This window comes from Microtus ochrogaster, chromosome 21 (assembly GCF_000317375.1).
Source record: "Microtus ochrogaster isolate Prairie Vole_2 chromosome 21, MicOch1.0, whole genome shotgun sequence".
NCBI classification, from domain to species: Eukaryota; Metazoa; Chordata; class Mammalia; order Rodentia; family Cricetidae; genus Microtus; species Microtus ochrogaster.
Genome location: NC_022022.1, coordinates 28290049 through 28316179, shown reverse-complemented (window position 1 = coordinate 28316179; position 26131 = coordinate 28290049). Strand labels below are relative to the sequence as shown.

The following is a 26131-nucleotide window of genomic DNA, read 5'->3' as shown; positions in this document are numbered from 1 at the left end:
AGGTATCAATCAGATCTCCTGGAACTGGAGTTACAGGAAGTTATGGGTAGTCAGGTGTAGTGCTTGGATTTGAACTGGGGTCTTCTAAAAGAGCGGCAAGTGCTCTTAACCACGGAGCCATCGTTCCATCTTGACAGTAAAATATTCTAAGTTTACTGGTTCATGCTTGCATAGAGGGCAGTTAATAAAAATGCCATTACTTCTAAATCTTCCCAACCCTATTTATATTGAGAAACAGTGCTATACACTCAAGTCAAATATTTTTGTTGGTGGTGTTTAAGACAGAAGTATTATACATCATCATAATTTCCTTGATGAAAATCTATACATTTCCATTTAGAAGTCCTAAGTGAGCATGTTCACAGAGAAGGATGAAGGCTGGTGGGTAAATCCTTGCTGTTTAGCAGGAGGAAGTGTGGCACACACAATGGCTCTCTTCTGACTGGTTAATGCTCAGAGGTTCTGCTTCTTCAGGTTGACAGGCTGGACGTGGAAGGCTTGTTTAGCAACATTGAATCCGTCCACCAGATATCTGCCAAGCTACTGTCCTTGTTGGAAGAGGCCACAACAGACGTGGAACCGGCCATGCAAGTAATCGGTATGTTTGTTCTTTCTTGAACTCTACAGTACAACAGGAAACAGTATTTTAATAACCCCCTGGTACTTTGGTTTTATGTTTCTGACGCACAAAGCTTCCCAGGAGATATATAAATGCCGAGTCTGCCTTCAGGTTCATTGTAATTACACAAACTCCACGTTTATCTCCAAATGGGTTTATAGCCATTTGTGGAGGTCCCTCAGTAGCACTGAGCACAGACAGAATTGGCTCTTTCAATCTCTCTGCTTTCCAGATGGTCTTTCAATTTGTTTTATGGCTGGAACTTCCTTGGTCCTTAAAAAATTAAATATTTTAATAGCTATTCTGATTTCAATCTCAATGGAATTTTAATCTTAAATTTATAAATTTACTGATTTTAAAACTATAAATACTTTACATGAAAAGTATGTGATCTCCAAAGAACTTAGACACCATCTATATTTTCAATTTTCCACTTTACTCTTTTTACTCTTATTTTTATCTTTTTTCATTGTTCTTTATGGATTTCACAACATGCATCCTGATACAACTCATCTCCCTGTCCGCTCGCTTCTGTTAGCTGCCCTTACAACCTCTCCCCAGAATAAAATTTAAAAATATAAACAAAAAAAATACCCAAATGATCTCAGCTTAGAAGCTGTAATGTGACAGAGAGAGTCACTGTGTACCATTTAGTCCACACATCTTTACTTGTAAGTGTTCATTTCAATAAGCCATTGGTCTGGCTCCAGGCCTCTAGTTTCTTCTACATTTGGATGCTGAAATTCCTCCTGGATATCCTATTGTTACTTTTGTCATGGAGATCCTAGAACTTTGGATCTGCAGGTCTGGCCCCTTCACATGCTCCATGTGTGTATACATACATATATGTGTGTATCTATACATTTACAGTTTTTATTCTGACAAGGCTTTTAAAAAAGGACTACAGAGAATATTACATGACAAATATTCAGCTTAGAGTCTATTCTCTTAATGTCTTCAGCATTGCAAATAACTACTTGAAGGAGTTTTATGTATCAATACACAGTGCTGTGTAGCTTATGAATTCCTTTTAAAAATAATCATTGCGTGTTACAAAAGTATTAGAACAATTGAGGATTTATAGGGTAAAGATGAAGGATTGCTTGTATGCTCCTCCAAACCCATTGTCACTCCTGCAAGTGATCATTGCTGTTAATCTTTACAGAATGTCCCTTTGACACAGACACACACACACACACACACACACACACACGCACACTATCTTTATTGAATCCTCTTTTTTGTAGATATTAAAGTTATCGTTATAAAGGAACAAAATTATTCTTATTTAATATCTATATGGGTCCAAAATTCAGGGAGCAAGCTGATCTTATGAAAAGGTGAATGAAAGGATTCAGTTGGGTTTCAATTCTATCCTTCCTTGTGGTTCAACATCCCCAACAAACCGTGATAATGTTTTCTTTCTCCAAGACTGTACACATCTTCCCGTTCGCAGAGATTCCCTAGCCATTCATCAGTTCATCCTCTGAATAGGTCTGGCCAGCAGCATACTTACAGAGGACGATGTTGTGTGGTTCTGTTGGGCAGAATGAATTGGAAAAAATCCCCTCTGCCCCTCCTAAACTCACAGGGAACTCTCTCCTTGAGGTGAAGGTGTGTGTCTGATCCCCATCAGAGTGCTTTTGTGCTGCTACAATCCCTTAACACAGTATACAAGATGCTGTATACGTGTAAAGTTATTCATTATGTTTTGAGAAGTATGGTCCACGTTGGGCGAAGATGTTCTTTGGAACTTTCTTTCCATTTAGCACTAATAGAAAATAGCAACACATTTAGAAAATGGTAAGGGATTAAGCTAATGTGAAGGGCTATTTAGAGGAGGAGAAGGGAATACATCTGGGGAGGGTACTGAAGACAAATTTGAAATTCAGGTAATTCAACTTTGAATGTCATCTCTTCCACGACCTTGACTGAGTGAAATAGTGCACCGCAGTAAACTGGAATGCAGCCTGTTTCCTTTCCTGGCACTTTGGTGTGCCACATGCAGAGTGCCGGCTAATACAGTGAGGACACATGGACCTGAGGAGCTAGAAATGGCCCCGAATTGTTCTGGTGGCCCTTAGAGGTGTATTTGAGGCTGCAAACCCTTCCATCCTCACTGGGTGCAGCAGCTAGTTGTGCCATGGCCTATGCTGTGTGGCATACACTATGCCCCCCTGAGAGACATGAGGCCATCAGAATGTCTATTGGTGGAGTTGGTGAGATGTGCAGGGATTTCCAATTAGATGTGAATGAAATGTGTGCGGGCAACAGAGGCTGGCAGCTTTGCGTGGGAGTTTCTGCCTGTTCCTGCCGCAGCAGTCAGGACACTTGTTGTATGTTAGGTATCTTGTAGCACGATTCTAATTGGTATTAATAATAAAAATTAGAGTCAGCTATCAGAAGTCGAAAGCTGAAGGATCGGAGAAGTGGAACGGCCAGTCCCTAGAGTTCTTATCTCTGCCAATGCTCAGACCAAAGGGGGGATCCTGTCCTCAGACTGCCTCCAAGACTGACTGCCTCAAACTTGCTGGACTGCTCCTCAGACCTCATTGAGCTCCTGTCTCCTCCCACCTTATATTCCTCTCTCAACCCATCCATATTACTCCCGTCTCCATCTCACTAGTCCTGGGATTAAAGGCGTGGGATCCTAAGTGCTGGGATGAATTCCCTTTGTGTGAACGAACTCTGTTTCTCTTTTAGAATGGATCAAATGTGTAGCCCAGGGTGGCCTTGAGTTAACAGAGATCCATCTGTCCCCCCAAGTCCTGGAATTAAAGATGTGTGTTACTGCTGCCTGGCCTCTAGTGGCTTCGCTTTGCACTCTGATCTCTCTGATCTTCAGGCAAGTTTTATTTGTTAAAACACAAACAAAATATCACTACAATATTTAACCCTCTTGTTATTATTTGGTTATGCTTACTATAATTGTGCAACAAACCCTTCAGATATAAAGACTCTTTGTAGTCACATAATGTAGGTATTGCTTTTTCTGTTTCTCAAGAAAGTTGATAATGAACATATGAAAATCAGAATGCTTATCCTGTATACCACACAGACCTTAACATAGTCGTCACTAAACACAAACTAACCAGGAGACAGATATCTGCTGAAGAAGCAGCAACATTCACACATTCACGTGAGAAAACATTAGTCATCGTTTTAAAAAGATTGATTAAGAAAGGTGATAGTATACGCAGAGCTCCTCAAAGTGTGTTTACAAACCATTCCAAAGATTGTTCACGTACATCAGATAACATCTACTCTCCACTGGCTTCATGCAAACTTATTTCAAAGGTTCCTTGATTCTATAAAGCATATAAAAACAATGGCTACTAGTGAGGTGACACCATCAATAAAGGTTTTGCAGTTACGTGATGGGTGTATCAGTTAATAGAGAAAGCAAATATGGAATTCCAGCTCATTCTAGTAAGAAATAAATTTTTAAATAAGAATTGCAGAAACAGAAACGAATTTGGGAAAATTTATTATTCAAAAATTGATTGATCTCATTGTAACTATTACTGTAGCCATGTCTTAAAAATCAGAGTTGAAGGGAAGAATTAGCAGTTAAGTGCACATATTGCTTTTGCAGATGAATTACATTTCACTCATGTTCACAAGCACTGGTAACTCCAACTTCACCATCCCTACAATGGCTGTGGCTGGTTTGTGAAGAGGCCTATGGAGTAGCATTGCAGTGTTTTAATTAAGCTATTCAGCAAACAGAAAAATTGGCTTCATATTTTTGATGTCTACAGGTTGCAATTACAAAACTATATTATAAACAGAAAGGCAGTGGAATTTGCCCTTACCAAAACAAAGAATGAGCTTGAAATTAAACAATAAGAGCGCATGTTGTATAAAATATTTTTGAAATTCTGTAAATGAACTTTCAAACACTTGACTCATGAAAAGAAGCTTTAGAAGGAACACTTCTAGTTTATTCCATTTCACTTTTTAGGTTGGGTCTCATTCCATAGCCCATGCAGGCCTGGAAATCATTATGATCCCCCTGCCTCATCCCCTGAGTGTTGGGGTCACATTCATGAGCCACCATGCTTGGCTTGATGTTCTTCTTTAACATGCTAAAATTATATTTTGCACTAGATTTTACAATGTCACACTTTGAAAAATCATAGATAGAAAAAAATTAGTAAGTTTTTTCACTTATAAAAAGAAAGAAAAGAATCCAAACAAAGGTAAAAGACAGAAATTTCAAAAGTATTTCAGCTCAAATAAACACACCTTTAAATACGGATATATATATATATATACAATTGGAATTTTGACATCTTCCATTTATCAGAATAGTCTGAGCTTATTGGATGTTTCTGTATTTACAAAATATTTTCCGATTTTAAAGTTCAGTTCATGAATTTGGCAAGTTTAGTCTTGAATCAACTCCATGGGTGAGCACGTGGTGTACAGACACAAGGATGAGGAGTAGAGTTGGAAATCCTCAATACCTGTGAAAAAGTCAGAGCAAACCAGTGCTGTGTGGTGAACAGGAGAGCCACGGGCTGCTGGGGCTTGCTGGCTGCCAGTCTACCTGGAAAATGGGCAGCAGCAGGATCAATGAAAAACCCTATCGCAAAAAAATAAGGAAGAGATCAATAGAAGGCACCTAGTGTCCTCTTTGTCAGATCTCCACGTACACATGGACATGTTCACACTCCTTCATGCACACTTGCAAACATGCATACACCACACACACACAGACACCCATACCACGAAATAAATTCATTCAAACGTAAAGTCAATATTAACTTATAATCAATACAACTCAACAAATATCAACAAACAATAAAAACATTGTTATAAATAAATGGGAATAAAAACCAGCTCTCCAGTAGATCTCAATGTATAAAGACAGAAGTAAAGGAAAAATACAAAAATCCACTAGCAGGCAGCCATCATCATTATAACTGCTTCATATAAAACCCACTAGTAAATATGACATATACTGGGTGCAAGTCAGAGAACTGTAGATGGGAGTTTCTGTCCTGCCTGGTCCGGCAGCCATTTAGTCCCAAAGAGACACACAGAGGCTTATGTTAATGATAAATTTATAAATTGTTTGGCCTGCTAGCTCAGACTTATTATTAACTAGCTATTACAACTTAAATTAACCCATAATTCTTGTCTATATTTAGCCATGTTGCTTGCTACCTTTTCTCAGCGCAGCATTTTCATCTTGCTTCCTCTGCTTCTGGGTGATGACTACAGACTGAATTCTTCTTCCCAGAATTCTCTTAGTCTGGTTGGCCCCATACTTCCTGCCTAGCTCCTGGCCAATCAGTGTCTTATTAAACCAATACAAGTGACAAATCCCTACAGTGTACGAGAGTATTATCCAGGTTTCAAACAGAGAACACAGATTTAAAAGTCTCAGGGTTTCTCTACCAGTAATTTCTCACATCAGAAAGACGCATGGTAACCTTCTAGCAAGAAACGTACTTTAACCAATTAATCAAGGCCAAGGACAGTGGAATATCAGCCTCACATCACAAACCTTTTGCATTGTGCAGAAGAAAGCATTCAACATATCCAAAAAGTATCTTGCTGATAGAAACAGATCAGTTTCCTTTTACTGACAGTTACATTGTGGTTATTTGTTACATTAACATAGGGAAACTGTGTACAGAATGTTTGGAAACTGTATTGCCTCTGCATTCACTTTATTAGTATGAAATATCAATTCAAATTTTAAAATAAAAGACAACACAGTTTACAGAAATCATTCAATTAAAGATGCTTATACTTCTAAACTTTCTAGTCATGACTGGAAAAATTACAGAAATATTTCAAAAAATTAGAACAATAAAAGTATAATTTTAAAAGTGTCAGTTGGAGCCTTGCTCTCAGGGCCCCTCTTCTTTGGTTTCTGAGCTGGCCTTGTGATGCTAATAAAAGAAGCCAAAGTGATATTTCATAACTACATGGTGAGCTCTACTCCATGATCATAAAGAGAGAAGCTCAAACTACCCAGTCATTCTGAGAAACATAGAAATGACCTTAGATAGGTGAGCACAGTCCTCCTCTGCCACTGCGGCTCAGCCGACTGTAAAGGTGTAAGTAAGTCCATCAGCCCCACAGAGAGATGAGCCATCTAGTGAAACTGCCCAGCCCTCATCCCAAGGATGAGAGCAATGAGTTGTTTCCAATTGTTTAAGTTTGGGGATGATGTTTTTTGCATAACAGTAGTTCATTCCTACAGAACCCCCCCCCCCAAAAATATTTCATCTCACATGCTGAGGAAAGTTTGATTTAGAATGTAGTGTTTGGACTTGAACTTGACTAATTCAGAAGGGTAGCAATTACATTAAAAAGGCCATCTTTCTTTCTTTCCTTCTTTCTTTCTTTCAATTTTTTTGAGACAGGGTTTCTCTGTAGCTTTGGTGTTGGTCCTGAAACTAGCTCTTGTAGACCAGGCTGGCCTCGAACTCTCAGAGATCTGCCTGCCTCTGCCTCCCGAGTACTGGGATTAAAGGCCACCATGGCCCAGCTGCAAACGGCAGTCTTGATGAGAACAGAGTAAAGGCCCTGTGTCAGGAGAGTATGGGAAGGTCTTGGGAAGTCCATCAGCATTCCAGTGTGCCTTAGACGCTGTGCAGGCAGCCTCTGTGATCCTCCATTAGGATACGTATGTCAGTGCAGAGTTCGACGGCAATTCCTATCACTAATTCTTTTATTGCTTAGATTTCGTAATTTAAACTGATTGGCTGAGATGTTTCCAAAATCATGCTACCGCAAAATGAAAAGCACAGGTGTTTCAACCCTGTGTCCTCAGACAGCAAGAATAAGAGTTTGTGACTCACAGCTGCCGTGCCAGATCCACTAGATACCGCGATAAAGGAGGCAGAGAAAGTTACTCAAGAAACCTTGGTGTCTGGATGAGGCTCAAGTTTATAAATAGATACAGAAGTTTGCAGGTCTGAGAGCGCTGAGAGAACTGTTTGGATTCCAACCACAAAGTGGGCTTTAAAGACCACACTGGATCTGGAGAGGAAAGTTGTTTTAAACTTTCTAGAGATGAGCTTTGGTCCGTGTTTATATTGAAATTGAAAATATTCTATGACAACATACTATGAAAATAGTAAACAAGGATAAGTAAAGTAAAAGATGGTACAGAATTTAAGGGCGTAATATTATATATTATATCTTTTAATATTAGGTTGGATTAGATTCCATCTCTCTATTGCTAGGTCTTCGGTAAGTTATGAAACCTCATTGAAGTTCAGCCTCTTATCTGGAAATTGAAGGCAGCTGTATTTATCGCATATGAATTTCATGAGGATTCAATAAAATCAAGTGTAGAATATACCCACTGCTTATTCTTAATACTTAATATATAATGTGACTAAATTACTATATTACCCTAGTCATTCTAAATGTACACATCTATTTATAAAGTTTGGTTTCTTTTATATAACAATTGAGTGTAATGCAATTTCTTTTTGGAAGTTTTAGTCATGCTTTACAAAAAAATTAAGATTTGGGTTATGTAGTTTCTTTATGCCTCTTGGTATCTATGCATCTTCATAATTCAAATACATAAGGATATATTTGACTTTAAGAAGGGAGGTTTATGTCACTTCTGTGTTTGGCAGAGTAAATGATAATTTCTGAAGCTGGTTTCCTAGAGTCTGAATATACTCGCTTCTGTGATACCCAGCCCTAGTATTGCTCTTTCATATGGCACGGTGAATGGGAACTGACTCTTCTCTTGTGCCCTTGCAGGCTTATATAAGTTATTTGAATGAACTGTTGGTTCTTTGTGTTTGCAAGTTATGGTTTACTTGCCTTATAAAGCAAGTATTGCCTTTGATTTTGGACCTTCTGATTTGATCTTATGTAATTATCAGGCTACCACGATAATGCTCTTTCCTTTTTTCTTAAATCTCTATTATTACCTCGTTTGTAATGAACATACATATTTGGAACTTCATCTCGTAAGGAGATGTATAGGCTCAGATACCAGGGAGCCTCTATCCAAGCCCACCACAGTGCAAAACAGTCGTCCAATAAACCATAGTTAAATAGAGATGAGCTAAAAAGAATGATCACATTTATTTCTGTTTGAACCACAATCTTATACAAAGCCTAGGATAAGTAGCTTTCTTGAATAGCACAGCTTTACCTTAAGTATTCATACTGACAGAGGAAATTCAGAATGATACAGAGTCTACACTACGGGCATGGAGTTCTAAAAGAAAAGAAGAGTTTAATCAGCAGGAACATAAAAGTAGAAGAACCCAATGCACTGGCATCAATGAGGGGCAACTGGACCACAGTTCTGCCAGGGACATCAACCCTGTTGGGCAAGTTGCCTTTAACAACAATGACTAAAGAAATTTCAAACAGAATTCTTGTTTTTGCTTTTGCTTTTGTTTTCTCCTTTGCAAGAGAGCAGCTTTAGGGGAATATCACTGCAAAAAAAAAAAAAGATTATTTTGGTCGTAGAATTTTTAAAAAGAAGATGGTGGTTTTGTTTTCTAGGATTCTGGCACCTTTGTGTCAGGCAGTTAGAGTGCAATTACCTTCCCTGCTCTCGGTTCACTCCTTTCTCCGCCCCCAATCATCCTTCCAGCACACACACATTAGACTGAGCAGTTGTCCTTCACCACTGCAGAAATGCAGCCAAGGCTTACGTTACCGTGGAAACAGAATCACTTTTGGCCGGGAGACACCTCTCTTCATCAGCACTATTATGAGGCAGAATGGGTTGGGAGGGAAATCAAATATTCTGCCCACCAGTGTTATAGCTGGCCTCTGGGTGAATGAACGACTTTCAATTAGAGTACTTAAATATCTTTTAACTTCAATAATTATTATTAGAGCCCCAATAGGATTTTACTCGCGAATTATAAAAAAGATGAAGAAGCTTTCACTGTCAAGGGGAGACCTAGAAATTCCAGGACACTGGCAAGTGATGGTTTACTTGCATATAAAGCAACTATTGTCTGATTTTTAACTTTCTGATTTGATCGTATGTATTTGTCAGGCTATCCCTTGCTCTTTCCCATTTCCTTATTTCTCTATTAATACCTCATTTGTAGTTAACATTCATATTTGTAACTCCATTTCATATGGAGATGTGTAGACTCAGATGCCAGGGAGCCTCTATCCATGCCCCCTCAGATCCTGCTTCTAGGGCTTAGGTCTGTCCCAAAATTCCCATTTGCTCCCTGGTTGTACTACTTGAGGTCTCTCTTTGTTTTATAACCAATCTTAAATTCACTTGTTTTCCTGTCTTATTTTCTGTTGTTAATGGTTTTCTTTTGCATGTACTACTGTTTTAAAAGGCAGATCTTCAAGACTTACACTGGGAGAAAGATTTGTACACGTTACCTCTCTTAATTGTAATGATATCTCTATGAAGTTGAATCTGTTGTAGCTAATAATTTATACACAAGACAATAGAATCAGAGAATTAAAACCCTTTTCTTAAATCTCAAAGCCAATCAGTAGGATAACTTGATTTAAACATGGGCATAACTCTCTAATCTAGTCTGCTTTCACTGTGATCCTGTGCACCAACCTGTCAAGCTCTTTATTTGTTCTATAAAAGGAAGAAGAAAGGAAAGGGAGGAAGGCATGGAAGGAAGGAGGAGAAAGGGGGAAGAAGAAAAGGAAAGAACTATCCACTCAATGTCTTGTGTCCCTTCCAAACAATCTAGGGATCCGGTGGGATAGACCTAACTTTCCAATGGTCAGCACTGAGTACTAGCCAATGAAATGTCACTTTGGGCTGATGAGATCATTTTGTCTCTGCTTTGCTCTGCTCAGGAGAGGTATTCTTGCAGATCAAAGGACCACTGGAGGATGTTTATAAAATCTACTGCTACCATCACGATGAGGCCCACAGTGTACTGGAGTCCTACGAAAAGGAAGAAGAGCTGAAGCAACATTTGAACCACTGTATCCAGTCCTTAAAGTAAGGCCTTTTCAAATGGAGATTCCCATCTACTCTGGTTGTTTAGCAGGGGCCATTTACAGTGGACAGAGGCGGAAGGTCACCTACAGACAGCATTTCACAGGGCTTGCTTTGACAGCTGCTTTATAAAAAGTCAATATGCTACAAGCCCAGAATGTCTTTTACTGTTCCCCAAGAAGATGACTAAAATCAACAAGTGAGACAAAGATTCAAGGCTTTGTAGATACAGGGGAAATGCAACATTGTCAAACAGTAATAATAAAATAAATAAGAAATGGAAGGTAGGCTCTATTCATGCGTTCTCAAAGGCCAGTGGGCGGTGAGTTGATTACATTATTCCTGAATAGTCCTTCTTGTTGCCCCGTTCACTGTGGGGAGAGTGTGAGGATGATTAAGGCCGGGTGAAAGTTAGCTTCAGGACAATTAAACATTCTGCCTTCCTCACTCCTAACACATGAGGGGGCGGTAGTGCTGCTACGGAAGTTTGAATAAGAGTTTTTCTTTAAAGCTCTTTCTATTCTGCAAACAATTAGTAAGCACAGATTTTATCTTATCTTTGTAAATAGGGGCTGTGAGGCTGTGTTTGGTCGGACCTTTTAGATGAAACTGAAGTCATATTTAAAGCTAAGCTCATTCCCCTTTTCCTCATCCTGTCAAGTTCTCCTACGGACTCTTCATTCTTGAGGGTGGTCTACTGCTGAACGAGCGGCACCCAGTCAGGGGTTAGCCAGCTTGAGGGAGCGGAAGTGTGAAGCCAGGATGTGCCAGTCTGAACCTCCAGCACACCTTCATGTGTTCTATTGGGTGAGGGCAAGAGGGGGAGTCCTCCTTTTACAGGATAAGTTTGTGCAGCATTGGGGTGCAGTGGGGAGACTAAATGGGGCCACACTGGAGGACGACACTCCAGACTCCAGTTAGAACTGAAATGGGTTTAATTTGGTTTCCATGGCTTCAAATTAAAAAAAAAAAAGATTAAATTCCACTCTATTGCCCCCTACTGGCCAAAAATTGCAGGCCTTTCACATTTTTCCATAACTTGAGAGGGGAAAAAAAGTGAACCATTCTGGAAGGCTTGTGCTGCCGTGTGTATACATCTTGGTGCTGACAAAGCAAAAATAAAACTTGATACTCCCCAAGGAGACTGACCGGCTCAGATGACTCACGTGGGGGGGAGGTAAGCAGGTCTGCCTGGTGTTTGCTATTTCAGTGTAGGCCAGCGTCAGCAGGTCAGCGGGAAGAAAAATTAAAGTGTAAAATAATTGTATTTGCTTAACTAAGTTCATAGATGAAGAGCACGCTCTCTGCATGGACAGGCATTTTATCCTCATGTCAGATAGTAACGTCTTGCATACAAAACACCTTCTCACAATCCCTGCAACTCTTCAGTCCCTTTCCTTCAGGGTCTAGAAATAATGTTAATCACATGACACATGAGGAACTGGCTCCTCCTATTGCCCTGCACATCTAACCCCAGGACCCAAAGGACCTGGACATGGAGCTAGTCAGTTTGGGCCCCTGGTTCTCCTGACTGCTTCTCTAAGCTCCTTGGGTGAGGATAAACATTAGTGTGCCCTGCAATAAGTTTTGATTCCTAAGAGAACAGAGGCCACTACAGTAGTCTCTATGCAACCCAGCTCAATACGATTTCCTTTCAAAGCAGCTAAAGAGTAGAGGTAATTGTGGAATCTCAAATTTTCTTTCAGACCTAAATGACTTCTTTTGTTTTTTAAACTTCAAAAATACTGTCCCATGTTGTGCCCAATTCTGTGTATTCAGACTATTCTGACTTTTAGAAATAATCTCGCCCACCGAAAGGCACAAAATCCAAATGAAACAATATTGGCAGAACTATTTCTTTAGAGGAAGAAAATCAAAATAAAGCAGCTTAAGCAGCAGCTATTTTCCCCGAAGTTGCCTTTCCATGAAAATAAAGTTAATGATGAATTGCACAGGCCTGCCTGGAGGCTGAGTACAGTGGCGTTATTGACATCACTGTAACACCGACCTCAGCCGAGCCAAGCTTTAAATTCTGAGAAACAGGTTTTCAAACAGGTTTATAGGCCAGAGAGAGTCCTGAACACCCTCGGGGCTTGGTTTCCCTTGCCAAGTAATCAGTCAAAGCTATTACTGTCGCCCTGCCTTTTCCTACTGGCTAAATAAAGGAGCGGCTGCTGTTCCTGATGAACGTTAGCCCCGGCCTCCATTTTCAACAGTGCAAGGAACACTGGAATGAGTTGGTTTGAAGCAAAATATTCACATGAGAGGTGGCTTCATGCCTTGGAAGCTAAAGGATTTTAAAACGACTTAGGTTACCTTTTAGCCAAAATTAAAATATGTTTATTGAGGGCCTCATAAATATTTATTGAAAGTACTAGATAATGTTGAAAATACTTTTCATATATAAGCATGGTTCTTGCCCTCCAGAAACATAAACTCTAGTCGTAGATAAAACTGTCTGGAAAGCTTGCCAGCAATACAAAGTTCATATACTTTTCTCTTTTGAATGACAATGGGCTTCCAGACAATTCATTTGAAGTATTAGGACAGTATTTCCTAATGGGTCAGTTCTCCAGTGCCTGATATACCAGGAAAGTGTATTAAAAGTGAGGAACTTTTAACAGAGGGTGGGGAAAGATGGTTCCGTGTTTACCAACGCTGGCTGCTCTTACAGAGGACCTGCTGGTGTTGCCTAGCCTTTATGTGGTGACTCCCAACCATCTGTAACTCCAGTGTCAAAGACTCCGATGCCCTCTTCTGACTTCTTTGGGCACCTGACATTCATAGTCACGTGCTACACAAACATACAGTAGGCAAAATGCTCATATACATAGAATAAGTATTTTTTCAAAACTGAAATTTCCCAGAAATGCAGTTTGCACCCGTACCTGCAGCCTAGAAACTGGACATTTACAAAGCTCTCTTTACTCAGCCAGGCATGTTTAGCTGAGTGGGGCAAGTGACCTCTAGGATTGCCTGCAGTGTTGCCTGACTACATCTGTGTTTATGGGGGAGTTCATTGCTTAGCCTCTTTGGAGTTATTTATGAGTTCTGAACTATGTGGAGAAGTAAGGGGTAGACAGGCATTCAGTAAGCATAGGTCTAGTTAGAACAGCCTGTCTGCGGCCTCCTTTCTCAGTTTTTCTGGTTAGAAATATTACTAGCGTCTCTTACAGGTCAGTGGCCTCAAAAGATTGGTTGATTTTGTAATAAAATAAGAACAAAAGGGCTTTTCTGAGTTTTTCGTTTGTTTGCTTGCTTGCTTTGGTGACTGGAGTCGCACTCCAAGCCCCATGCCTCATGTCTTAACGTTATAAATTAACCTGTATTTATCTTTTTGCTAACAAAGGTCCCATCCTCAGGAGAAAGAGCATTTGCCTTTCACTCATCCAGGCAGCCTGGTCACGTGACTCCTGTGGCTTTCTCACTTGGAGAAGCAGCAAAAGGCTCATGCCATGCACTGTCTAAGGGGCTGTTTCCTAGCACCTTGTGTTTTTGATTCTAAACAGAGTCCCGGACAAAAATCAAAACCACCTCTGGAAATTCCTTCAGGTCCTTGCAGTATGGCATTGTTTGGAAACAGACTATAATATTTAAGGAATAGCCACATAAAACCTTTAATTTGTGAGTCAAATTATAATGAGCCCAGCAGGAAAGGGAGCTAATTATTTTATCCCATAAAAGGCTAAATGAACACTGCTTAACTTCTTCCCAGATCGTCCTCAGCTAGAATCACCTTCTGGAAAGTTTCAAAATCTATTGTGGAAAGGAGTGTTTCTTCTTTAGTGGTGAGAAAATCAGGGGACATTATAATGCAGCCCCCACCCCCACTTACAGAGTATGGCTTCCTCTATTAGAAAAAAGTCAGGTTCCTTTATAGAGAGTGGTATATGACATTAAACACATGTTTAGTTTTATTATAATTTTAGGTTTTGCTGTTGAAGAAAATAAAATAGAAAATAATAAATAAAATAGAAAAAAGAGCTCTATTTCTTTTCCAGGGCTTCAAAACAAAATGGTTTCCTTCAATCTCGTTTAGGAAGTAACGTTTCAATGGAAAATTATGGTTTTATTTTTTATATATTTTACTAATGTTATAATATATGATCTTCAAAAAACACACACACCAAATCCTAGAACAAATGAGATTCTCCACTAGAGAAATATATAAATGATTGGAAGAATGTGAGCATAAAAGAAATGGATAGAATCCCGGGACCACAGAGAGACAATTTCTTTCACTACAGAACTTTTAAATGTCAATCTGTAATTTCCTAGACTTATAACAGGTATTGATTTTAAAGGCAGTGTAACTTTGTCTTTGATTCCCATTTGGATGTTTTGGACTCAGCAGAATCCAGTTATTCCAAGATGTCTAGGGATCCATTTACACATACAGGTCTGGGGACGGAGAAGGTAGTTGCTTTACATACATGTACCTGACTTCCACATGTATGGAAAACCAGAACATTTTTGACTATTTAATCCAGCTTAGCATGATCTTTTATCATTAAATTTTTCTCTCAATCACTGAATATAAAAAAGTCAGGCCTGGCATACCTTTAATTCCAGAGCTCAGGAGCCAGAGGAAGGAGACTCTGTGAATTCAAGCTCAATGTAGACTAAATAGCAAGTTCCAGGATCACCAGGAATACGTTGTCTCAAACAAACTAACAAAAACATAGCCATGTGATTTTTATATTAGAAATATTTATGTCATAAATATTCATTGAATTAAAAAAGATTGAAAAGTAAAGGGAGGCAATGAGTCATATAATAAAACCTATTGTGTTATTTTGTAATTGATATAAGTCACATTTAGGGGGAAATTTCCATCTCTTTTGTGTCTTAAATTTGTCTTGACTAATTTTCTTTTTTTTTTTGACTAATTTTCATGACTAATTAGTTTGATACATGCTTTGAGCCCCTAACACTTACCAGTCCCTTTTTAGATTGGTGTCAGAGAAATAAACAAATCATGTAACCTACCCTTGCCTGAGCTGGAGAGACCAGCCACACACGAAAGAAGTGGGGTATATAGTATGGAAGATTAGCAACTCTTAGGAAGAGAAGGAAAAGCAGGGACTAGGGAGAGCCAGGATGCTGTGAGGCAGGGTGACGTTTGCAAAGGGTGATGGGGAAGGCTTCTCAAGGAAGGGACACCTGAGCAAAGGCCTGAACGGGAGGAAGGGGTGAGATATATAGGGATCTAGAGGGAGAGCACTCTGCACAGAAAAAGTGGTAGGCTCAAAATCCTGGAGGCTGCTGCATGCCTGCCTGACTTTACTAGGAGCAAGAAGTCTGCAGTTGCCATAGCACCCCTGGGAGAAATGAGCACTAGGAAATTGGGCAGAGAGATGTAAAAGGAGACACAGACCATGCGCTTTTCCATGGAAGCACTTGTTTTACAGAAGCAAACAGCAGCCACCAAAGCTAGCAAGGCCTGCATGAAGGCTGTCTGAGAATTCTTGTTGACCTGTCAATACTATGTATAAACCAGCCGTACTGGGGGACACTTTAATCCCAGCTCTAGCGAGGCTGATGCAGAAAGATTGTCAGTTTGAGGTCAACCGTGTCTGTGTAGTTTAAGGTTAGCTGAGGATACCTGGTGAGACCCTTTCTAAAAAATTATATTCATGCAACTACATAGAGAGATTATAGAATATTTAATGACACTATTATATGAGTTAGTTTAAACATTACTTTGATTGCATTCGATGTATTTCTTCCAAAATGTAAACTTAAATGAATTTCAGTATATTTTTAAATTGTTAAAATATATTAACGAAATCACTAGTTTGAACTTTTTATGTGATATTAAGAACAGTAGCTATATTAAAATGTCATTTTAGAACATATTTCTAATTAGAGATACTTGATTCCATGGGGCAATCATGAAACTCACATACCACTTTATTTGAAAATTGAAAATATTTGAAATGTTGTATATTATCCCTTTTGTGTGAATTAGTATTGATTTACTTTTTCTCATTCTTTCACAGGAATATATATATGCAAGAGTAAGTACTTCATTTTTAAAGATTTTTAATTTTTAGTTCAATTCGTTCTTTGAGAATTTCATACAATACATGCTGATCATATTTACCCCCTCCCCCAGATCCTCCCAATTCCACCTCCCCTCTCCACTCAACTTCCTGTCTTCTTTTTCTACCCACCAAGTGCAATTTGTGCTGCCCCTGTCCTCCTGGGTGTGTGGCTTTCCACTGGAGCATGGTTGACTTTCCAGAGGCAACATTTTTAAAAGAATACCGACGCTTCCTCTCCAGTACCTATCACTTGTCAATCTCTCCTTGGCTAAGGGTGGGACTTCCTGTCTAGTCTGTCGAGCTTGCACAGGGCTTGTGCACGCTGTCGCAGTTACCACGAGCTTCATACATACAGCTGCCCTGCTAGGTTTGTACCGCTTAACATTCATTTTATTTTATAAATTTATTTATTTTAATAATGAAAGTAAAATATACCTAAAAGCGAAGCTTTTGGAAAAACCGTTTGTTCTTCCCTGCCTTGTATGGATTTGTTCTTCCCTATCGTGTATTGTTCCTCACACCTGACGCTGGCTTTGCGCCTGGCCTTGTGTGTCAGAGCTGGGCCTCTAAAACATCCCGTTGACAACAGTTTTATCCATGGGGATGTCCACAGAGGGCCCTGTGGTGACCGTACTTATAATCTTTCACAATGGACTTGATCTTTGACCTCTTGGCGATTTTCTTCTTGCCCGTGGCAGCTGTCACTTTTTGGGGATACTGGTCAATTCCAGCCACCAGGGCATAGCTGTGAAGATGGTCTGAGTTGCCATATCAATATTCTTCATGATGATGGCTTTGTGCCCAGAGTAGGTCTAGCAAAGAGCGGTGCCACTTTCTCGGGTTTCATGAACCCTTTTGGCAGCAAGCAAACGGTACCCCAGCTCTTACATTTTTTATCCCTACTTCTTTAGTTGCTAAGAAGCTGTTAGTGGTAAATTTTCCTGAATAATTAAGTATGGTCTTTCCATAATTACTTCTTCTTTATTCATCTACGTGAGTTATAATTCATTTTCCTCCTTTATTCTTCTAAAACTTAATAGTTGTGCATTTATTTTGAGTTCATATTTTATAGCAAATGCTATTTGTTATGTAATAAAGACATTGGTCTTTATTATTGACTTAAAAGTTCCATAAAGAGATTAAATTTTTAAAAGACTACTTTATGGATACTATAAAATGAATATAAAATTTAGTATACTTATGGCCATAAAATAGAAGAAATTCAAAAAATTATAGCCAGTCATCAATTGTATTTTTCCCTCTATTCTCCCTCTGATTAGAACATGCAGGCATATTTCATATGGAATATTTTTTCTGGTTTCTACCATAGTTTTTACATTGTCTAAATATTATTTTTCCTCCATTTTATTGAAAAAGCTTTGCAGCAAAACTAGATAGCACTAAAGCAAAGCTAACTGTGTTTCCTTGACCTGGTAAAGCCCCAGTAATAGTGTGTGATGAGATTAATGTAGCTGTGTCTGGCACTAAACACTTGCCAAAAAATTTGTGATTCAAAAGGAAGCCGAAACAGTGCTCTATGTAAGTCATGGTGTCCAGTTTCTGTACAATATTGTGGAGCACTGTTACACACTGGGTTCCTTACTATGGGCAGCAGGTGACAACTGGCTGGCACGGGACTCTTCTGCCTTCACCATTATCAAAAGGTAATCTCTCTGGGAGGGATTAGAAGCGGCAGCGAACTTTGTGACATCAAGTGCCTGGAGTGCTGTTATCTTACAACACATCCTCTATCGTTTCTCCCAAGGGGTAGTCTGTCTAATGCAGATACCAGGACACTATTGATCGTTGCCTGGGCAACTGAAAATAACTTTATCTAAAGACAAGAGTACCTGGGAAATCTCTCCTTTTGTCAGTCATTTCTCAGATTTGCATTTATGATGGTTTTCTAAAAAACAATAATCATTTCTAATCATCACTTGAATCGTAAAACAGAGGCGCTAGAAGATTAGTGCTAAAGAGTGATAGAAAAAAAGAAGTAGTGATAACACCTGAACTCAATCACGGACCTGATTGGCGTGTGACATATCTAGATACAGGAGGAAGAAGGGCAGCTCACAGAAACAGCTGCGCCGTTTAACACATCTGTGCTTTTTGCTCTTTGTTTTTTGAGGGTTTTTTGTTGTTGTTCTGATTTTAAAAACTTGCATATATACATATACACAGAGATGACTCAAAATAAATGATCTATTAGCTTTTTTTTTTCCAAAGTATTTGACTACTTACTCCGGAAGGTATTTTCAGTAGCTTTTGAATGATTGAGTGAATTAATGTTTGGTGGTAATCAAAGAATAAACTCACTAGAAATTGTAACTATAGTCACTTAGATGTCGTTCCTGACTTCTTGCTTGTCCCATTGGGTTGTCTCCATAGGAGTATAAACTATTGTTAAGGCATAATCCCTGCTTTGATACATTAAAAAAAATGCTGCCAGCTGCTGGCATCCCATCAATCAAAATGCTTTTAGTTGGGTTTTCAATATAATTGATCATTTCTCATCTGCTCCATTCAGTTCTCCTGGAACCCGACAATGTCTCCTTCCTCCCATTCCTGAGCTCTCTTTCTGTCTCTTGATCCTTCTCTCTGTCACCCCCTCTCTCTTTACCTGTATCTTTCTATTTCTTTTTTGCAAACATGTAGGATTCGCTCTAGTTTTCCTTTAAGACATGTTTCCGTTTGTTTCGTTTTTATATCTGTCAGGTTAGTGTAATGCTTTTCAAGATATAAGTAAACTCTGCTCATAGTCATTTATTTGTTTATCCATTTTGAAATTTGGGGAGAAGGTATTTTCAATAGAAAATAAAAGACCATGACAGAAAGCCTGAAAACTCAGTGATTTTTCGACCTAAATATGTGCATTGATAAAATGTGATCAGGGTGGGAGATGCAGTGGTGACAGAGAAATTGGTCACGAACTGGGAAATTGGGAAATGAAATGATTACAGACAGTTCTAGGGGAGATGATGAACACAAAACAGGGAGATGGATGGAATAAAGATTGGTGTGTGTGTCTGTGTGGTGTGCGCGCATGTACATGTGGTGCATGGGTGTATGTGCATGTACACATGACAATTGGTTTCTCATTTGTCAAATGAAGAATTGAACTAGATGGGTTTTTTAAGATGCCACTAGACCATTTTTTTAACATTTTTACTTCTCTTTTTTCAAATTATTTTAAAGTATGAGTATAAAAAAAATCCATCTGTTGGGATTTAAACAATGTCATCACTTTCTGTCTATCATTTACCATTTCCTGGATGGATTTTTAGAAGCCACTGCTGGTCAGTGACAGTCGTTTGGATGGCGACTTGACAGAACCTGGGGCTTCTTTCTCCTACACAACCCAGGCCAGCGGGAAGGCTCACACTCTGTCTCAGAAGCACGTATGGAAGTGCCACGCGTGTGTTCTGATTGATACAAAGAGCTGTTGGTGACATCTCACCTGTGAGAAAGGGAAAAAGGCTGAGGAAAGCCATCACGTGTGTGGCAATTAGGGAAGTTTGGGTCAGTTCCTTTGTTACAAATTTCTTCTGGAGTCTGTGGCAGGACGCCTGCGTGAGCAGCTTTTCAGCTTGTTAGAAAAGAGAGGACAGTGTTGGGTTTTGACAGTCTTCTTCCAGTAACACATTTGAAGGTTTCAGTAATGAATTTATATTGCTCACTAGCAATAACAAAAATACCATGGGGAAATTCCATTTTACTTGGTTGTCATGGGAAGACGCATTCTGAAACTGGGATTAAAGCCTTGAGCATATACTGACCTGAATGTAAAGCTAAACTTGGGCGCTGTTTGGTAGGTGTGTATACCTGTATGTTTTCTTTTAGGTTTTTGTTTAGTTAGTGGGGTCTTTCAGCCATGCTTCTTTTTGTCTTTTTTTTTTTTCAGCTCTTGTTTCCATTTGGAAAATTTTATATAGTTCAAGGGAGCAAAACTGTTTTAGGAGCAATTATTTTTCTTTAAATCAAAAAATGAGAAACAAAGTTAGTAAATGAATGTAAAATGGGTATCAATGATGTCTGTCGTAGAGGCAAACCAAACCTGCTGGACATGGGCTCTTTGATGATCAAACCTATTCAGCGCGTGATGAAATACCCCCTGCTACTTTGTGAACTTCGGAACTCAACCCCTCCCTCCCACCCTGACTACAGAGCCCTGGAGGAAGCCTTCGCTGCTGTCAAGGACATTAACGTTAACATCAATGAGTTGAAAAGAAGGAAAGACTTAGGTAGGTAAATGCATGGCAGACTGATTGGTCCTCAGGATTGGAGTGTTCCATCTGTGTGTGACAGTCACAGTGTCCCAAATACTCAGCAGTCATAGTGAACATGATGGTTTAAAATCTAGAGTCAGAGGACACGAGGAACGTGCGAGTTACCTGAATAGCTAGGAGAAAAAAGACCATAAAATATATACAAAACTCGTCATTAAAATAAAACAAATCCAACGGGTGCGCTCAAGTGTTCACTCGCCCCTGACCACTGTTTTCTCGGTGGTACAGTATGGTCAGACTGTCCTCCTGCCGCTCAATGTCTGTAGAGTAAGGAGGAAATAAAGCCTGGGATCTGCAGCCCTGGGAGGCTAGCCCAGAAATGGGCTGGTCGGGGTACAGGTCCATGTGAAGGGTTCTATCTGGGACTTTAGACTCATTTGATCCTGAAACACAGGAATAAAGATTGGGGGTCACAGGGGCACAGAGTTATTTGTTTCTATGATTAACAAATGATTCTTAACTGTTTTAAGCTAAGATATTGCAATTAATGCCTAATGTCAAGTGTAGGTTTTAATATAGGAGTGCTAATTCTATAGACCCTATATCCCAGGAATAACAGGCCTTCATCTTCTCATGGTATTAGTGTTACAAAGAGCTCTTATCTAAGTTTGTGTTTCTAATACAATATGGCAGGCATTTAAAAATAAATAGTGCAATGAGTTCATTTTCTTTGATTGGTTTTGTTTTCCAATAAGTAAAAAGCAAAATATTTGTTTTAGCAAATTAAAACCATAAAGAACAGAATACCAAAACAATAGAGTAAAAGATAACAAAAGCAAAATGAAAAGACTGCACACATAGGATGACTGCCTTGAATGTATATTGTTATAATTATTTCAGTAATAAGAATATTCTAGTAAAAAGTCAATAAAAAGAACAATTCCCAGGAAGCTTTGCTAGTAACTGGGGGAATGAAAATTAAAATCACAATGATGTGATATGCTCAATTCGCGAGCCAGAAAATGGGTGTCACTAGCCAGTACTAGTCAAAGCACTACTATACGTGATCTTAGACAAAAAGTAGGAAATTGATCAACAATTGTTTTAAAGATTTGCATAATGATCCAGTAATAAATAATAAACTATGTAATGCTGTGTGATGTGATGAGAAGATTAAAAAGCAATGACATAAAATACTGTATCAACTGGTTTAATAACAAAAATGTTTTGAAGGATGTTTTATTTTAAGAAGCATGATTTCACGTAGCTCAGGCTAGATTCAAACTCATTACATAGATGAGGCTGGCCTGAAATAATCCTCCTGCCTCCACATTCCAAATGTCTGGATTACAGGGGTGTGCCGCTATACTTGGCTCAGTCTTGAGTTTTCTATGTTCGGTACAGTACCATTCCTGACAAGCTTGAAACAGTAAATACTGCATCTTGTCTAACTCAACCTCATCTTTCTAAGCCCTTCCCAACACTGACTGTATTAAACATTTGGAATAAAACCTGGGCTAACAGTTATTTCAAAGAGAGGTAAAACTCAGAGTGATTCGCACCTGGCCCCAAATCACAGAGTGCTTGAAAAGCCAACCTAGGATTTGAGGCTTATGCATCATGGGTTCAGCTGTCTTTTATTGGTTTGGACCTGATTCCCTTTTCCAGAGACTCCATCAGAAAGTGGATGCTTTCTTTTCTTCTAGTACAAGGAATTTTCTTTTCTTCCCTCTCTTGTACAGAGGGTAAAATTCAACCTCTTCCCTCATCCAGGTATTTCTTTAATATGAGAATTAAATTAACCTGACCTTGAATAGCCTTGAGTAGCCATGTCCTTGAATAGCTGAGTTTCTGAAAATCATTGGGTGAGGTACTTTGGATAGACTAGGCAATGGGGTAATAGGGTAATAGGGTAATAGGGTAATGGGGTAATGGCCCCTGCAGAAAAGGGTTAAGTCCTGTCCTCAATATAAATATTGGCCTTGAAAAAGCTAGGGGAGTGTGGAACCTGGCTGCACACACTCGGATGTATCCCTGCGTTCTTCCCTTTCAGTTCTGAAATATAAGAAGAACGATGAGGACGAATCACTCAAAGACAAACTATCTAAACTGAATATTCATTCCATCAGCAAGAAGTCAAAAAGAGTCACAAATCATCTCAAGATCCTGACCAGAGGAGAGTCACAGGTAATTTTTCTTCTGAAACCACCTACGTTTCCTCAGGGATCATTAACACCGCCACTCGTGGGGCCTTGGCTTTGCTCTTTTTGTGACTATGTCTAGAACACAGAATCAAGGTAGTGCCCTAAGCTCTTCCTTTTGGGGGGGGGGGTCTGGTGGTTTCAGCACTACCTCAGTTTCCACAGGGAAGGCAGAAAGAGATGAGAACTCAGGACAGGCGATGACAAAACTGAAGGAGACCTGATCTCAGCGGCTCACAATCTCTCTCTCTTTTCAAGGTCACCTCTTCCCCCATCTCTGTTTTATTTCTGCTTTAAAGTTTTTCTGTGCCTCTGGGATTCTCTTTATTTCATCTAAAAACAAAGTGGTGTTTTTTATATGCACAATTCATTGTGATGGTTTTGGTGTTCTTGCCCCACCCCCTTCTCTTCCTGGAAACGCCCTAGATGCACATTATAATACTGGAGGATTGGTCCTTAGTGATCCTTACTCAGCTGTTTAACATAGCTTGCACTAAAATCCCTGTAGGCAGAGACTGCTCTTTTGTTTCTGGGCTACTCAGACCCAAATAATCACACAAAAACTGTATTAATTACAACACTGTTTGGTCAATGACTCAGGCATATTTGTAGCTAGCTTTTACATCTTGATTAGCTCATTTCTATTAATCTGTGTGTTGCCAAGAGGCTGTGACTTAATGGAAAGGTTCTGGTGGGGCGTCTTTCTCCTTCAGCGGCTACATGGCATCTCCTTGACCCAGCCTACTCTCTCTATATATCTTTGTTCAGATTTTCCTTCTATCTTTACTCTGCTAAGCCATTGGCCAAAACAGTTTTATTCATCAAACAACAACAACACATAAACAGAAGGGCATCCCACATCAAATCCCAACCTCTTATAAATAGCTGGATTTTCAAAGACTTCTAAATTTTATTCTGCTTAAGGAGAATGACATGAGATAATTTCAAAAGACAGGTCCTAGTGTTCCACCTATCTCAATGGTACAACCTAGAACCCTGTATTTATATAGACAACCCAGGAGTTTTGGGGTTAATGAATCTGAAGTAAGTGATCAGTAGAACATATATTAAGAATGAAAAAAAAATCATGATCTGGTGAAAGGAGAAAATTTATCCTCGCTGGAAGGAGGATGGTGTAATATTGTCATCTTTTTCTTCTCATTTTCTTTGTGGCTTCAGTGACTTTGCTACTTGTGGGGTACATAGTTGTTACCATCATTGTATTTATTTCCTTATAATTTTCCAGGGATTTGCCAGGTCCATCACCAAAAAAAGGGGGGGGCTTCATATGCAGCTATATTGTGAGAAGTTTGGGAAATTAATAGCACATGGTGACTGCTCAGGAAATAGATAATTGGGTCATTTCAACTAAAGACAACAGTAATAAAATCAAATTGAAAATGAGCTCAAGGAGACAGTAGCCCCCTGTAGGCATTTATAAATGTGTGCAGAAATTCTCTTCCATGCTCTGCGATTTTGCTTCTTACTCAAGACAGTTCTATTGAATAGAGCGGGCAGCTTCTAATGTGGGGCAGACTTTTGTGGGGACCATTATATTCTTTCGCATATTTATCAGAAGCTTTTTTTAAAACTGTGAACTAAAAGTGAATTGTAGCTAAAATAGCATGAAGGGATATTAATTAGATCTTTCCTCTTAATCTTCATAGAGGGTGTCCTGTCAGCAATGAAGCATTTCACTGTTAATCAGAAAATCAGCTGCATAGGCTGAACTGCAGAAGAGATAAATCTCAAATCAATCAATTTTGTCCTTGTCAGCAGCTCAGGTGAAATATTGGTCGAGTTAGGGTGTAAAGCTATTACCTGGGAGGAAGATTCTATTCAATTCATCATATATGTATTGAACTTCCGTGTACTGGGCACTGTGTGAGAGATTGGGAATACAAAGATGAACAGGTATAGATCTAGAATTCAGGCTGCCTGGTTTTTAATCCTGATCATATCTATAAATATGTTTCTCTAGCTTGCTACTTTAGGGCAAAGACAATGTATCTGTCAAAAAGAGATCCTCAAGCATAGCATAGCACAGCATAACATAGCAAAAAAAAAATACAATAGCAAATAGAACATAGGATACTAGTCAGGTAAGCACTTATTCTATCTCTGATAATAATCCTGAGATGTGAGTAGATGGGCTCTGCTTCAAAAAAAAATCTTCCAGGAACCCAGTTTGCCAAATTTCATATGGCGTTTTCCTTAACCATATTGTCTTCAGTTAATTGAAACTAATTCCTTACTGTGTCTCCCTCCAAGCCCCACAGACAGTGCCACAAGGCCAAGACTTAGGCATGAAACACAACACTTCCTTCATACTGTATTTGTTCAAATCCAGTTACATAGGCAGAGCTAGCTGCAAAGGAGTGTGGGAAATGAAGCATTTGGCAGGGCAGCCATACCTCCAACTTAATCTAGTGTTTCCAGCTCTGCCTTAGAATGACAATAGGGGAACATTAACATCCCCAATATCTCTAAACTAGAATTAATCATAATGCTTGCCCCATAAAGTTGTGTAAGAATTAAAACAATAAAGTAAATGAAAGGTTTGGGCACAATATCTGAATATAATTAATGCTTAATAAATGTTAGCTATTATTACTAAGACAAACTTCTTAATATTAAATACTTAGACTGTATCAGTGGAGAGAATTGCTTAGATAATTAACTAAGGTTGTAAGAGCATGTATGAGGAAGAAATTAATTTTTTCAATGTGAAAAATAGTTTTGAAAGTAGGATTCACAGAAAGAGCAACTCTTGAGTCTCATCCCTAAAAACAAACAGAATTCTAAGGCAGAGAAAGAGCAGCAGCATATTTCATTAAAATAGCATGAAAAGGGTTTAGTATGGGAGGCAGGCTTGGGCAACACTTCTCACAGTGGAATCCTTAGTGCCGACTTCAGAGTCATCGGGGTCCTAGCTAGGTACACAGAATAAAATACCAGGAGGTGGTATCTTTGGGAACTCCATTTACAACAATCTGTCCAAGCACATTGGTATATGTATATGTAGAGTTGGAGCAAAGATATAAGGATACTGGGTGATGGATTCTGCTGCCTATTTAACTGAGGTTTTCCCACACAAG

At 39.2% G+C, this 26131-nt stretch overlaps 1 protein-coding gene across 1 annotated transcript in view; it reads left to right on the top strand.

The window, feature by feature from the left end:
• Arhgef38 (Rho guanine nucleotide exchange factor 38) overlaps nt 1–26131 on the top strand; it is an 89526-nt gene that overhangs the window by 45861 nt on the left and 17534 nt on the right. Inside the window, exons 3-7 of the mRNA XM_005357309.2 lie at nt 475–598; nt 10412–10559; nt 16559–16576; nt 20648–20847; nt 22886–23019. Of these exons, the coding sequence (XP_005357366.1) occupies nt 475–598; nt 10412–10559; nt 16559–16576; nt 20648–20847; nt 22886–23019 (624 nt within the window). The remainder of the gene's footprint in view (nt 1–474; nt 599–10411; nt 10560–16558; nt 16577–20647; nt 20848–22885; nt 23020–26131) is intronic.